General features: G+C 44.9%; 2 protein-coding genes across 2 annotated transcripts; one reads left to right on the top strand and one right to left on the bottom strand.

Annotated features, from left to right (window-relative positions):
- Positions 1-7551: 7551 nt before the first annotated feature.
- Positions 7552-14333, top strand: LOC123113125 (gamma-tubulin complex component 4). The gene is made up of 16 exons (XM_044534270.1): positions 7552-7840; positions 8967-9258; positions 9491-9627; positions 9824-9922; positions 10546-10666; positions 10765-11037; positions 11185-11265; positions 11346-11429; positions 11555-11641; positions 11822-11877; positions 11978-12163; positions 12347-12572; positions 12781-12869; positions 13363-13516; positions 13669-13791; positions 13877-14333. The coding sequence occupies exons 1-16, from the start codon at positions 7668-7670 to the stop codon at positions 13940-13942; spliced, it is 2247 nt and encodes a 748-aa protein (XP_044390205.1). The 5' UTR covers positions 7552-7667; the 3' UTR covers positions 13943-14333.
- On the bottom strand, positions 14269-15329 carry LOC123113130 (protein LURP-one-related 5). The gene is made up of 2 exons (XM_044534283.1): positions 14934-15329; positions 14269-14810 (listed from the first exon to the last, which is right to left on the bottom strand). Exons 1-2 carry the CDS (start codon positions 15213-15215, stop codon positions 14427-14429), a joined length of 666 nt encoding a protein of 221 aa, XP_044390218.1. The 5' UTR covers positions 15216-15329; the 3' UTR covers positions 14269-14426.
- Between the last annotated feature and the right edge of the window lie 731 nt (positions 15330-16060).

The raw sequence follows: 16060 nt of genomic DNA, 5'->3' as shown, positions 1-16060 counted from the left end.
AGCTCAGAGTGACCAAGTGTCTGGTCACGGGATCATGCATTACGGTACGAGTAAAGTGACTTGCCGGTAACGAGATTGAACGAGGTATTGGGATACCGACGATCGAATCTCGGGCAAGTAACATATCGATAGACAAAGGGAATAGCGTACGGGGTTGATTGAATCCTCGAAATCGTGGTTCATCCGATGAGATCATCGTGGAGCATGTGGGAGCCAACATGGGTATCCAGATCCCGCTGTTGGTTATTGACCGGAGAGTCGTCTCGGTCATGTCTGCTTGTCTCCCGAACCCGTAGGGTCTACACACTTAAGGTTCGGTTACGCTAGGGTTGTAGGGATATGTATATGCAGTAACCCGAATGTTGTTCGGAGTCCCGAATGAGATCCCGGACGTCACGAGGAGTTCCGGAATGGTCCGGAGGTAAAGATTTATATATGGGAAGTCTTGTTTCGGGCATCGGGACAAGTTTCGGGGTTATCGGTATTGTACCGGGACCACCGAAAGGGTCCCGGGGGTCCACCGGGTGGGTCCACCTGTCCCGGGGGGCCACATGGGCTGTAAGGGGGTGCGCCTTGGCCTAATGGGCCAAGGGCACCAGCCCCACATAGGCCCATGCGCCTAGGGTTTAAGGGGGCAAGAGTCCTAGGAGGGTAAGGCACCTCCTAGGTGCCTTGGGGGGGAGGGAAACCTCCCCTTGGCCGCCGGCCATAGGAGATTGGATCTCCTAGGCTGCGCACCACCCCCCCTTGGCACCCCTATATATAGTGGGGGAGAGGAGGGACTTCATACCTGAACGCCTCGGCCTTTGGTTGCCTCCTTCTCCCTCCCCAACACCTCCTCAACGTCCATAGTGCTTAGCGAAGCTCTGCCGGAGTACTGCAGCTCCATCAACACCACGCCGTCGTGCTGCTGCTGGTGCCATCTCCCTCAACCTCTCCTCCCTCCCTTGCTGGATCAAGAAGGAGGAGACGTGGCTGTTCCGTACGTGTGTTGAACGCGGAGGTGCCGTCCGTTCGGCGCTGGTCATCGGTGATTTGGATCACGTCGAGTACGACTACATCATCACCGTTCTTTTGAACGCTTCCGCTCGCGATCTACAAAGGTATGTAGATGCATCTAATCACTCGTTGCTAGATGAACTCCTAGATGATCTTGGTGAAACGAGTAGGAAAATTTTTGTTTTCTGCAACGTTCCCCAACAACGATCAACATGGAGATGTTCACCGATGATGACTAGTCCATCTCACGTGATGATCGGACACGGCCTAGTCGACTCGGATCGTGTAACACTTAGATGACTAGAGGGATGTCTAATCTGAGTGGGAGTTCATTAAATAATTTGATTAGATGAACTTAATTATCATGAACTTAGTCTAAAACCTTTGCAAAAATATGTCTTGTAGATCAAATGGCCAACGCTCATGTCAACATGAACTTCAACGCGTTCCTAGAGAAAACCAAGCTGAAAGATGATGACAGCAACTATTCGGACTGGGTCCGGAACCTGAGGATCATCCTCATAGCAGCCAAGAAAGATTATGTCCTAGATGCACCGCTAGGTGAAGCACCCATCCCAGAGAACCAAGACATTATGAACACTTGGCAATCACGTGCTGATGATTACTCCCACGTTCAGTGCGGCATGCTTTACAGCTTAGAATCGGGGCTCCAAAAGCGTTTTGAGCGACACGGAGCATATGAGATGTTCGAGGAGCTGAAAATGGTTTTTCAAGCTCATGCCCGGGTTGAGAGATATGAAGTCTCCGACAAGTTCTATAGTTGTAAGATGGAGGAAAACAGTTCTGTCAATGAGCACATACTCAAAATGTCTGGGTTGCACAATCGCCTGTCCCAGCTGGAGATCAACCTCCCGGACAAGGCGGTCATTGACAGAATCCTTCAGTCGCTCCCACTGAGCTACAAGAGCTTTGTTCTGAACTACAATATGCAGGGGATGGTGAAGACCATTCCTGAAGTATTTTCAATGCTGAAGTCAGCAGAGGTTGAAATCAAGAAATAACATCAAGTGTTGATGGTCAATAAGACCACTAAGTTCAAGAAGGGCAAGTGTAAGAAGAACTTCAAGAAGGACGGCAAAGATGTTGACGCGCTCGGTAAGCCAGTTGCCGGGAAGAAGTCAAAGAATGGACCCAAGCCTGAGACTGAGTGCTTTTATTGCAAAGGAAAGGGTCACTGGAAGCGGAACTGCCCAAAATACTTAGCGGACAAGAAGGCCGACAACACTAAAGGTATATGTGATATACATGTAATTGATGTGTACCTTACCAGTACTCGTAGTAACTCCTGGGTATTTGATACCGGTGCCGTTGCTCATATTTGTAACTCACAGCAGAAGCTGCGGAATAAGCGGAGACTGGCGAAGGACGAGGTGACGATGCGCGTCGGGAATGGTTCCAAGGTCGATGTGATCGCCGTCGGCACGCTACCTCTACATTTACCCACGGGATTAGTTTTAAACCTTAATAATTGTTATTTAGTGCCAAGTTTGAGCATGAACATTGTATCTGGATCTCGTTTGATGCGAGATGGCTACTCATTTAAATCCGAGAATAATGGTTGTTCTATTTATATGAGAGATATGTTTTATGGTCATGCCCCGATGGTCAATGGTTTATTCTTAATGAATCTCGAACGTAATGTTACATATATTCATAGTGTGAATACCAAAAGATATAAAGTTGATAACGATAGTCCCACATACTTGTGGCACTGCCGCCTTGGTCACATTGGTGTCAAGCGCATGAAGAAGCTCCATGCTGATGGACTTTTAGAGTATCTCGATTATGAATCATTTGACACATGCGAACCATGCCTCATGGGCAAAATGACCAAGACCCCGTTCTCCGGAACAATGGAGCGAGCAACCAACTTATTGGAAATCATACATATTGATGTGTGTGGTCCAATGAGCGTTGAGGTTCGCGGAGGATATCATTATGTTCTCACTCTCACTGATGACTTGAATAGATATGGGTATGTCTACTTGATGAAACACAAGTCTAAGACCTTTGAAAAGTTCAAGGAATTTCAGAATGAAGTAGAGAATCAACGTGACCGAAAGATAAAATTCTTACGATCAGATCAAGGAGGAGAATATTTAAGTCACGAATTTGGTACACACTTAAAAAAATGTGGAATCGTTTCACAACTCACGCCGCCTGGAACACCTCAGCGTAACGGTGTGTCTGAACGTCGTAATCGCACTCTACTGGATATGGTGCGATCTATGATGTCTCTTACCGATTTACCGCTATCATTTTGGGGATACGCTCTAGAGACAGCTACATTCACTTTAAATAGGGCACCGTCTAAATCCGTTGAGACGACACCGTATGATTATGGTTTGGGAAGAAACCTAAACTGTCGTTTCTAAAAGTTTGGGGATGCGATGCTTATGTAAAGAAACTTCAACCTGAAAAGCTCGAACCCAAGTCGGAAAAATGCGTCTTCATAGGATACCCTAAGGAAACCATTGGGTATACCTTCTACTTAAGATCCGAGGGCAAGATCTTTGTTGCCAAGAACGGATCCTTTCTGGAAAAAGAGTTTCTCTTGAAAGGAGTAAGTGGGAGGAAAGTAGAACTCGATGAAGTACTACCTCTTGAACCGGAAAGTAGTGCAGCTCAGAAAAATGTTCCTGTTGTGCCTACACCGATTGAAGAGGAAATTAATGATGATGATCAAGGTACTTCGGATCAAGTTGCTACTGAACTTTGTAGGTCCACAAGGACACGTTCCACACCAGAGTGGTATGGCAACCCTGTCCTGGAAATCATGTTGTTAGACAACGGTGAACCTTCGAACTATGAAGAAGCGATGGCGGGCCCAGATTCCAACAAATGGCTAGAAGCCATGCAATCCGAGATAGAATCCATGTATGAAAACAAAGTATGGACTTTGACTGACTTTGCCCGATGATCGGCGAGCGATAGAAAACAAATGGATCTTTAAGAAGAAGACGGACGCGGATGGTAATGTCACCATCTATAAAGCTCGACTTGTCGCTAAAGGTTATCGGCAAGTTCAAGGGATTGACTACGATGAGACTTTCTCTCCCGTAGCGAAGCTTAAGTCCGTCCGAATCATGTTACAATTGCCGCATACTATGATTATGAGATATGGCAGATGGACGTCAAAACGGCATTCCTTAACGGTTATCTTAAGGAAGAGCTGTATATGATGCAGCCGGAAGGTTTTGTCGATCCTAAGAATGCTAACAAAGTATGCAAGCTCCAGCGATCCATTTATGGGCTGGTGCAAGCATCTCGGAGTTGGAACATTCGCTTTGATGAGATGATCAAAGCGTTTGGGTTTATGCAGACTTATGGAGAAGCCTGCTTTACAAGAAAGTGAGTGGGAGCTCTGTAGCATTTCTCATATTATATGTAGATGACATACTTTTGATGGGAAATGATATAGAACTCTTGGACAGCATTAAGGCCTACTTGAATAAGTGTTTTTCAATGAAGGACCTTGGAGAAGCTGCGTACATATTAGGCATCAAGATCTATAGGGATAGATCGAGACGCCTCATAGGTCTTTCACAAAGCACATACCTTGATAAGATTTTGAAGAAGTTCAAAATGGATCAGTCCAAGAAAGGGTTCTTGCCTGTATTGCAAGGTGTGAGATTGAGCTCGGCTCAATGCCCGACCACGGCAAAAGATAAAGAAGAGATGAGCATCATCCCCTATGCCTCAGCCATAGGATCTATTATGTATGCCATGCTGTGTACCAGACCTGATGTAAACCTTGCCATAAGTTTGGTAGGAAGGTACCAAAGTAATCCCGGCAAGGAACACTGGACAACGGTCAAGAATATCCTGAAGTACCTGAAAAGGACAAAGGACATGTTTCTCGTTTATGGAGGTGACGAAGAGCTCGTCGTAAAGGGTTACGTCGACGCTAGCTTCGACACAGATCTGGATGACTCTAAGTCACAAACCGGATACGTGTATATGTTGAATGGTGGAGCAGTAAGCTGGTGCAGCTGCAAGCAGAGCGTCACGGCGGGATTACATGTGAAGCGGAGTACATGGCAGCCTCGGAGGCAGCGCATGAAGCGATTTGGGTGAAGGAGTTCATCACCGACCTAGGAGTCATACCCAATCCGTCGGGGCCGATCAAACTCTTCTGTGACAACACTGGAGCTATTGCCCTTGACAAGGAGCCCAGGTTTCACAAGAAGACCAGGCACATCAAGCGTCGTTTCAACTCCATCCATGAAAATGTTCAAGATGGAGACATAGATATTTGCAAACTACATACGGATCTGAATGTCGCAGATCCGTTGACTAAACCTCTTCCGCGAGCAAAACATGATCAACACCAGAACTCTATGGGTGTTCGATTCATCACAATGTAACTGGATTATTGACTTTAGTGCAAGTGGGACACTGTTGGAAATATGCCCTAGAGGCAATAATAAAAGGATTATTCATATATTTCCTTGTTCATGATAATTGTCTTTTATTCATGCTATAATTGTATTATCTGGAAATCGTAATACACGTGTGAATACATAGACCACAATACGTCCCTAGTAAGCCTCTAGTTGACTAGCTCGTTGGTCAACAGATAGTCATGGTTTCCTGACTATGGACATTAGATGTCGTTGACAACGGGATCACATCATTAGGAGAATGATGTGATGGACAAGACCCAATCCTAAGCATAGCACAAGATCGTGTAGTTCGTTTTGCTAGAGCTTTTCCAATGTCAAGTATCTCTTCCTTAGACCATGAGATCGTGTAACTCCCGGATACCGTAGGAGTGCTTTGGGTGTACCAAACGTCACAACGTAACTGAGTGACTATAAAGGTGCACTACAGGTATCTCCGAAAGTGTCTGTTGGGTTGACACGGATCGAGACTGGGATTTGTCACTCCGTATAACGGAGAGGTATCACTGGGCCCACTCGGTAGTGCATCATCATAATGAGCTCAAAGTGACCAAGTGTCTGGTCACGGGATCATGCATTACGGTACGAGTAAAGTGACTTGCCGGTAACAAGATTGAACGAGGTATTGGGATACCGACGATCAAATCTCGGGCAAGTAACATACCGTTTGACAAAGGAAATAGTATACGGGGTTGCTTGAATCCTCGACATCGTGGTTCATCCGATGAGATCATCGAGGAGTATGTGGGAGCCAACATGGGTATCCAAATCCCGCTGTTGGTTATTGACCGGAGAGCCGTCTCGGTCATGTCTGCATATCTCCCGAACCCGTAGGGTCTACACACTTAAGGTTCGGTGACGCTAGGGTTGTATGAATATGAGTATGCAGCAAACCGAATGTTGTTCGGAGTCCCGGATAAGATCCCAGACGTCACGAGGAGTTCCGGAATGGTCCGGAGGTAAAGAATTATATATAGGAAGTGCTTGTTTCGGCCATCGGGAAAGTTTCAGGGTCACCCGGTATTGTACCGGGGACCACCGGAAGGGTCCCGGGGGGTCCACCGGGTGGGGCCACCTATCCCGGAGGGCCCCGTGGGCTGAAGTGGGAGGGGAACCAGCCCCTAGTGGGATGGTGCGCCCCCCTTGGCCCCCCTGCGCCTAGGGTTGGAAACCCTAGGTGGGGGGGGGGGAGGGCGCACCACTTGCCTTGGGGGGCACTCCACCTCCCTTGGCCGCCGCCTCCCTTGGGAGATTGCATCTCCCAGGGCCGGCGCTCCCCCCGGGGGCCTATATAAAGGAGGGCAAGGGGGAGGGCAGCCGCACCCTGTGTCTTGGCGCCTCCCCCCCCTGCTACACTCGTCCTCCTCCCGCAGCAGCTTGGCGAAGCCCTGCCGGAGTTCTGCTGCATCCACCACCACGCCGTTGTGCTGCTGGATCATCATCAACCCCTCCTTCCCCCTTGCTGGATCAAGAAGGAGAAGACGTCATGCGCTTCGTATGTGTGTTGAACGCAGAGGTGCTGTTCGTTCGGTACTTGGTCATCGGTGATTTGGATCACGGCTAGTACGACTCCATCATCACCATTCTCTTGAATGCTTCCGCACGCGATCTACAAGTGGTATGTAGATGCAATCTCTCTCCTATGACTCGTTGCTTAGATGAACTCATAGATGGATCTTGGTGAAACCGTAGGAAAATTTTTAATTTTCTGCAACGTTCCCCAACAGCGTTTAACATTATCGGACTGTGTGTCTTCGGTGGATCTTGTGAGATTCAGTTGTTTTCAGTGGTTTTGCTTGATTCGGTTTTCGTTCATTCGCGTCCGTTCATCTACTGGTTGAATCCTTCTGATCTACGCTCATCAACAACAACGATTGCTGTTTTTATGTGTCGGTTCTTCGGGGCTTACCATGAAGACTTTCGACTGTCTACTACAATAAGGTTTGCCCAGCTTTCGGCTCCTTCCAATGCTTGTAGTCGTCAGCAAGTGCTCTATGAAGGTGTAATTTCTATTGTTTATGTTCTTTGTACTGTCATGACATTTGATGAATAGATTTGAAGTTTTTTCCAAAAAATACAAGTAATTTTCCTCAATAAGAATAATTTCAAAACCCACACAAAAAAACAAATCCGCCTGAATTCCGCCGTCCCCGCCCTTCCCCAACTCCACTCTGCGTCGCTCTCCTTGCCATTCTCTCCCCTCGCGATCTCCCGAAACCCTAGGAGAACCCCGGGGAGGCCGGGATGCTGCACGAGCTCCTCCTCGCCCTTCTCGGCTTCACCGGCGACTTCGTGCTCGACAACTCCTCCGGCCGCCGCCGCCCCGAGCCGGCCGAAGCCGGTGGCGCCGGAGACGGCGACGTGGGCCCCGCCTTCCGCCTGGCGCCCGACCTCACCTTCCTCCAGCCGTCAGAGAGGTACGGGAGATCCGAGACCTCTCCTCTGCTGCGAATCTGTAACCACGTCGTGGTGTCTGTGATCTGTGGTGTAGTTAGGTGGTCGAATTCGATGCGATGCGGCACAAGCAAGCAAACATGAAGCGTCAGGGGACTTGTTTCCCTGGTCGTATTGCTTGAGTAAGCATAGTTTCTGCCGCGTTAAGTGCTTTATGGCTGCCTAAATCAGAGTTAACCGCAATCGGTGAATGGAGGATTGGACCAATTTGCTTCTTTTTCATCATTTAGCTTGTAATAATGCCTACCAGTCGGTCCGCGAGTGTATCAGTTGATACAGAATTGCATAATGCCATGATTGACCGTGCTGTGCGGACATTGGGATGGAGTAAGACATTGACACATGATGAATTTACGAGAAATATGGCCTCAACTAAGGGACTAAATAACAAATTCTGAAATGAAATATTTCGTAGAAATGTAGCCTCAGTAGTCCAAGTCTAGACTTAAGAGCTTCAAATGTTTCACACTTTAGTTCTCGTCAACCTCTGTAGATAACTAGGTTTGGTAGATAATTTAAACTAGTTAAGCAGATAGAGATGAATGCACCTCAGAAGCAAGCACATACATTTACAGGTTCATCCATTGCACATTTAGTGCTTTCCGTGTCTACCCAATCTGCTCTTTTACATGATAAATACACAAAAAACTATTGCTTAACCATTTTTAAAAAGGGCAGCCCGGTGCATGTAGCTCTCGCTTGCGCAGGGTCCAGGGAAGGATCCGACCACTTTACATGATAAATACACCACAAATACTGCTTAACAATTGTACCTGAAAATATTCATATTTAATACATATACAGTGCTTTTGCTCTACATGTAAGTGTCCATTTTGTGTGTTAACTGTGAAGTACTCATACTGGATACAAGAAATCGTACCTAATAGGGAGGAATATTACATTAGAATCTCAATGTATAGAAGTTTTCAGTGCCAAAGTATTAGCAATCATTTTGGTGCATTTAGTTCTTAGAATCGTCATCAATGTTGTAGGACATGGCCTGGCAAGCAAGATATAGATAGAAGACAGTATGTTTTGTCATTAGATCATGGTTCACCAAATACTAAATGGCTTTTCCTATTTGTGCAGGAGTGCTATTGAAAGGCTCATATCTCTGGGATTTTATTACAGAGAACTGAATCGTTTTGCAACCGAGTCTCGTGATCTGAGTTGGATTCAGTCTTCTGTTGAGGTTTCATCACCTAATGCTGATATTACTCTGAAGGGCAAAGTGAGAAAAGGGAGTGCATACCGGAGGGCAATTGCCAATGGTATTGCTGAGATTTTATCAGTTTATAGGTCAGCTGTTCTGCAGGTTGAGCAAAACCTGTTGTCAGATCCATTGCCTATCCTGGCGACAGTAACCCATGGGCTAAATAAGGTCTGTTCTTCGACATCTTGCACTTACAGTTTCTGTGTCCATGTGTCATTTTTTAATTTCTGCACAACCATGGACTTAACTATTGCATTTACAATATTTGTTAAGCACTGACTCTACTGTCTTTATTAGCTTTTGCACAGAGATTAATATTATATTCCTTTGGCGTGCGTTATCTGATGTGATTTGTCTGGTTTTTGACACTGACCCTATTCACTGTTGTGTGAATCTGTAGTTTGAGGTTCTTCTGCCTCCACTTTATGAGCTTGTTATGGAAATCGAGCAGAAAGACATCAAGGGAGGACAGCTTCTTAACCTGTTACATAAAAGATGCCATTGTGGGGTTCCAGAATTGCAAAGCTGCATTCAGAGGTATTGCCTCAATTATTCTTATATATATGTGGCGTTTGAAGAAATATAACTGACATTTCCAGTCCTTTAGTGTTTGCATGGGAAACATTGTACTTCTGTTTTTATTGCCACTACTTCACTGCATATTTCTTATGCCCCTTATGATCAGTTGTTTGCTTATTCATTTTCTTTTCATTGATGGTAAAAATAAGAATAGGCTGCTTTGGCATGGACACCAGGTCATGTTTAACCAGCTGACTTCTTGGATGGTTTATGGTATTCTTCAAGATCAGTACCATGAATTTTTCATCAGAAGGTCAGCATGACTTACAGAGCTTCCATTAAATTATCTTGTAATTTTGTCATTGCTATTCTCTTATCCAGTTGCTGCTTCTGATATATTATAGCGGCATATCCAGTTAGACATTTTGGCCTGCTAAATGGCACGTGAAATTTCAACTATAGGAGCACAAATCCCGAGTGCTTTTGAAGTTTTGGTTATAATATGAATAACTCTATATTTTGTTGTGCATATTTACTTTATTTCATAAATTCTGTGATAATTCTAATTATGATTCACAAAAAGTCTAATATTGTCAACTGATGGGCACAAGAATTTGCTTGCTTGGAGCTTTGTCTAATGATTTTGATTATCTCTATGTCCAACAGTCTATAGCAGGAATTGCATCAGTTGCCTTTTGCATGAGAACTACTAGTTTTTTTTTGAACATGAAATGACTGTAGGAGAGTTCCCTACAGTCTTAAATTAATAAACGAGAGAAGACAAGTTACATGTTGTAATATTTACAAGGGCAGGCCTTTGGTCAAAACCCAGAGGAGCTTGAACTAAGGGCACCAAGAAAGTATCAAAAGCGGGAAAAGTAAGCTAATTGAGCCCCTGAACCAGAGCAATATAAAACTTCTTACCTTTCTTTTCAGACAGGTTGACAGGGATGAGGAGAATGAACCGGCTCAGTCTGATGTTGCTGATAAATTTGCGCAGAAATTAGCTAAAGACACATCCCTTACTAGTTGGCACTCAGGATTTCATGTATCATTGGTATGCTTATACTCTTATTCTGAAATGCATGTGTATGAGGCAATCAGGCAATAAATGTTCCCCTAGCTAATTATATCCGTTTTTCTCTCACTTGACAGGACATGTTGCCGGATTATATCCACATGCGAGTTGCAGAATCAATTCTATTCGCTGGCAAAGCAATAAGGGTTCTTAGAAATCCTAGTCCTGGTGCTACATTGCTGGAACCAACTAACCAAAGTCAGACATTGAAAGGATCTCATAGAATGCAAGGTTTCACGGGGGGCTCCGGTGCTCTGAAAGAGCTGCCAAACTTCTCTAACATTAGTGCAGAAGAATTATTGCCACAGGCTGAAGCAGATAGAGTTGATGCCATGCTTAAGCAGCTAAAGGTTAGTTGTTAGCTTTCTGCTGGCAATATTTAAAATCAGCATCTTATATTGCTGTATGCATCTTTCCCTGTTTTGTGTGTCAAAGTTTTCATTTATCCTTATCCTTTATGGGAGCATTATTGACATAAGTCCATATTGTTTCTGCAGCATGCTTCCGAGTTTCATAAAAGGTTGTTTGAGTCTGCTGTTAGCTCAATACGTACAATTGCAGCTAATCATCTTTGGCAGGTACTAGATGGCTTAAAGCATTATATTCTATCAATGTTTTATTGCACATGAGCATCACCGATTGTTTTCTTTGGTAAAAGTTAGTGGTTGTACGCGCTGATCTCAATGGCCACTTGAAGGCACTTAAAGATTATTTTCTTTTGGCGAAAGGTGATTTTTTCCAGGTAATATATCTACCGTATTCCTTTTGCGTGTATGTATCTCCGTGGTTGCGCTAGTACAGTGCAAATTGTGCCATAGTGCCTTCCTTGGTTGTTTTTGGAAACTCAAAATCACGATTTTGAACCAGTGTTTTCTTGAGGAAAGCCGTCAATTAATGCGCCTACCACCTCGTCAATCTACAGCTGAAGCAGATCTCATTGTCCCATTTCAGTTGGTAAGTGACACAACCCCTTTTTTCTTGCCAAAGACCTACAGATATACAATTTTATTATTTCAGTTTATTATGTGGTTTAATTGTCACCAACTTAACAGAATCCTGCTGAGTTCTGTTTTCTGCTGCGTTACCTCATGTTAGCAAATAGGTTTGATTTATTTCCTGTTCTTAATTCTGCAGGCTGCGCTGAAAACTATAGGTGATGAAGACAAATACTTCACCAGGGTATCTCTAAGGTTAGCATTTCTGTTTGGCACATAGAGTAATTGATGTCAAGCCATGCTTTTTGAATTTCAGTGCCGTACATTGACAGCTGATTTTGTTTGTCTTTCGTAGGATGCCACTGTTTGGTATGAAATCTAGTACATCACAGAAAGATCTTCAGAAGTCCAACACATCAGATATTTCCTTGCATGGAAAGGCTAGCTCAGAGTTGGCACTTGATGGTTGGCATAGTATTGCCCTGGAATATTCCGTCGATTGGCCACTACAACTCTTCTTTACTCCTGACGTTCTTTCTAAGTAAGTGTTGTTCTTCATATGTTACTCTCAACAAAATTATTATATTTTGAATTTCATAGATCTTTGAGTGTGATTAATATCCTGAAAAGTTACATCAAGACTTGCTAAACTCAACTGGGAAGTCAGGGGAAGTCTTTTGAGCTTTTTACATTCCCATTTTTAAGATACACAAACTGTATCCAGGTATCGCAAAGTTTTTCAGTATCTCATTCGGTTGAAGAGGACACAAATGGAATTGGAGAAATCCTGGACAGCTGTAATGCATCAAGATCATGTTGATTTTTCTGATTATTGCAAGGATCGGAAGAATTCCTCTGCAACACAACTGCGTCGGTTACGCACGAAGCCTTTTTGGCGAGTAAGGGAGCATATGGCTTTCTTGATCAGAAACCTACAGTTCTACATCCAGGTAATAACCAGATAAACTACCATTTACCTTTGGTAATAATTCGGAGGATGTGCATGACATTTGCTTAATAACGAGAAGCTACAACATGACGGCATTTGACCAGATAGCTGCTAGGAATGTGCTGGTCTCAAATTTATTCTAGACTTTAATTTCTTTTGTTTAGTTTGATAATTTTCACTTTTCCTTTCTTATTTACTTCCTTTTGCAGGTTGATGTAATTGAATCACAGTGGAATGTCTTACAAACTCACGTTCAAGACTCACATGATTTTACAGAACTAGTGACCTTTCATCAAGAGTAAGCAACCGTTTTTCACTTTATGCTGTCTAACTTTTTTTATTTGTTTTTACCAATAGGAAGGTTAAGCTTTTTATTTGATAGTGTACTGTTTAGCGAATCCATGCTACGCCATGTTCATCTTCTTTTGAGTAGAATATTTTCATATGGTCCGATCCTAGAAGATAAGGGAACATTATGGATCTGTGTTCATACCAACTTGTTCTTTTGCTTCACCACCAATGGTGTTGGTTTCATTGCATATTGGTGCTTTCTATTATCTGAAGCTTGTATAGATGAATGTTTTGGTTTTGCATAGCCCTTTCTACAGGTTGCAATAATTTCCCCTGTACTTTTGTGTAGTCGACCCTGGCCACTTAATTATACTATAGTGATTTCCTTGCCTAGTTACATGGAAATACCACCACAACTAGTGTTACCTTTGAATTTCCACGGTCGCAACAGATTTAATCTGTTATGGTATCTTGGCTGACTATAACCTCTTGCATTGCAGCTATTTGTCGGCATTGATATCACAGTCCTTCTTGGATATAGGATCAGTGTCTAGAATACTGGACAGTATAATGAAGCTCTGCTTGCAGTTCTGCTGGAGTATCGAGCAATACGAAACAGGCTCAAACATGTTTGAGATTGATCACATAACTGAGGTATTGTCCCACCCAACACTATCGGCCTTCTGTGAACAAATAGTGACGTGCCAGCGCTTGGCACATCACTCATGGATGTCTTAGCTAGCCAGCTTTTTGCTTAGTTTCCTAGTATATGTAGCATAAACTTACATACATTTGGCGATATTCAGGAGTTCAACAAGAAATCAAATTCGCTGTACACCATCCTAAGGAGTAGTCGACTTGCTGGAAGTCAGAGAGCACCTTTCCTGAGGCAGTTTCTGATGAGACTAAACTTCAACTCTTTCTTTGAGGTAAGCTCTTCCAATTAGGGATTAGTTAATTATCTATAGACATTGTATTGCCCTTGTACTTAATACATTTTTCTCCCTATGCTAGACAACTGCGAGGGGTGTGATGAATTCAGGCAGGCTGCGGCCAGGCACAGCGAGTACCCAGCTGTAAGCCTATCGCCACAGCGGCTGTTCTCGCCGTGATTTGCACGACAATGCTGCTACGTACTGACAATGGCGCAAACCTGTCACACAAGAAGGGGAGGAAGAATCTGTAGGATCTGTAAATTAGCTGTAGCATGTGAGTTGTTTTGCCCTGGGAAGTAAACACTTGGTGATGTCTGTTTGACTAGTGTTGTGATGTGCACGTCTTTGCGTTGCTTGCCTACCTTTCCCATGTTATTGGTATCTCTATTGGGAACATGGTGTGTGGCCTTAGATGAAATGGTAGCGAACCCGTTCAGTACTTCAGCAACACTGCAAGGTTTACATTGCAACTGTTCTGGAAGGATGAATGCAACATTGAAATGAATCCCAAAGAATATGGGGATGTACAATGGGTATACCGACGTGCTTCTTCTACAACCTCTGGAATGTTCTAGATGCTTCTATATGCATGAACATTTGTTGCCCTGGCGATTTGGACGGGGCCAGGGTCATCGGTACGAGTTGGAGATCATGAGCATGGCCATGGTGATGGCAAGGTCCATCCCCGGCTGCACCACCAGCGACAGCACGTCCTTGCCCAGCAATGTCGCCTTCTCTGGCCCCCCTCGTTTCCGTCGCACCTCGGCGATGAGTGTCTCGTTGCCGGTCGAGCTGCGCCGGTGGATCCTCGACCACTCCTCCCGCCGGGACCAGCTCAGGCGGTAGAGTTCTGGCTTGTCCACGGCAAGCATGGAGGCGGTGCAGCTGGACCTGCCCAGGTCCTTGGTGGCTCTCATCATGAGGTGCGGCTCACCGTGGCCGTCGTTCGCGGCCGAGTCGTCGTCGACGTCGCCATTGTACACCTCCCATGTCTCCGGCATCAAGCTCAGCATCTGCATGCGGCCAATTGTCGAACGGGTTCATGTCATGCACGAAGCAAACTAATCAGAGCGTGTAATGTATAATAGCCAAAAAAAAGTAGATAGAGTAGATCTACTCGGTCGACCAGCGATCACCTTGCGTTGGCGGCGGCGGAGGGTGAGGAGGACGCGGCCGGCGTGGTCCATGAGCGCCATGCTTCCCGGCCCGACGCCGTAGTTGTCCACGCGGAACACCATCCGGCCGTCCACGTCGTCGAACACCGCGTACCCGTCGCCGCGGAACACCAGCGACTTGCACCACACCGTCAGCCGCCGAGGCGTCGCCGCTGCGGGCGGGGACGGCTCCCCGGCGACGGAGCCACGGTCCGCCGACGGCCTTTGGGATCCCGGGGTCTCCTCCGGCTCCGCCATCACCATGGTCGGTCGTTGCCAAGCTAGCTCCGACGACGTGCGCGCCTGCGCGTGCTGCTGTTCTTTATAAGCCTATCTGGACTCCGTTGCGTCTGCATGGATGCGACACTGTTTTGACTCTGGATTGCTCGATTTTTATTATCAGATCCATTTATGCATAAAATTATTTTTGAGAACATTGATTGCATTTTTTTTGCATTTTTTTGGTAAATTAATGGATACTGCTGATTCTTTGGGACCATAATTTTGCGCGTCGGAGTTAATTTATGGGGATCCCATAGTTGACCTAGCTAGACCAGCTAGCTATCTAACACATAGTTTTTTTTAGGCACTATACATGCATACACTCATCCCTATGAATGCATACGCATGCCTTATCCTTATGAGCACCTCCGAGAGACCGAGCCGACATATCATCTTAAGATTGACGAAGTCACCAAAAACGCCTCGTAGTCGACGAGGCGTCTCTTCCCACTGAACGCGCGTCGCCAGAAATCCTAAAATAAATCTACTAATAATATTTTTGTGCTATCTTATCTTTCAAATACTCCTGCAATATAACTCTCAAAAAAAAAAAACTCCTGCAATATATCAGATGCAACTCGTGTGATTGCGCAACTCCAATTCAGTTGGAACATCAGATCAACATGGAAAATTTCAACCAAATAAAATAGCTCAATATCTACTCAGAAAAGAAAAGGTTGGGCCATCAGATTTCTCTAGCTTTGACAATTGACGAAAAAATTAATTGTTTCAAATGGCCAGATACAAATGATACTGTTAGATTGGCCATGGATATGTAAACAAACTTGATTGTTGAAGTCTGCAAATGTATCCTTGCGCAGGGCGGT

This window comes from Triticum aestivum, chromosome 1B, assembly GCF_018294505.1.
Source record: "Triticum aestivum cultivar Chinese Spring chromosome 1B, IWGSC CS RefSeq v2.1, whole genome shotgun sequence".
NCBI classification, from domain to species: domain Eukaryota; kingdom Viridiplantae; phylum Streptophyta; class Magnoliopsida; order Poales; family Poaceae; genus Triticum; species Triticum aestivum.
Note: the sequence above shows the minus strand (reverse complement) of the source record. Positions and strands in the feature narration are given on the sequence as shown.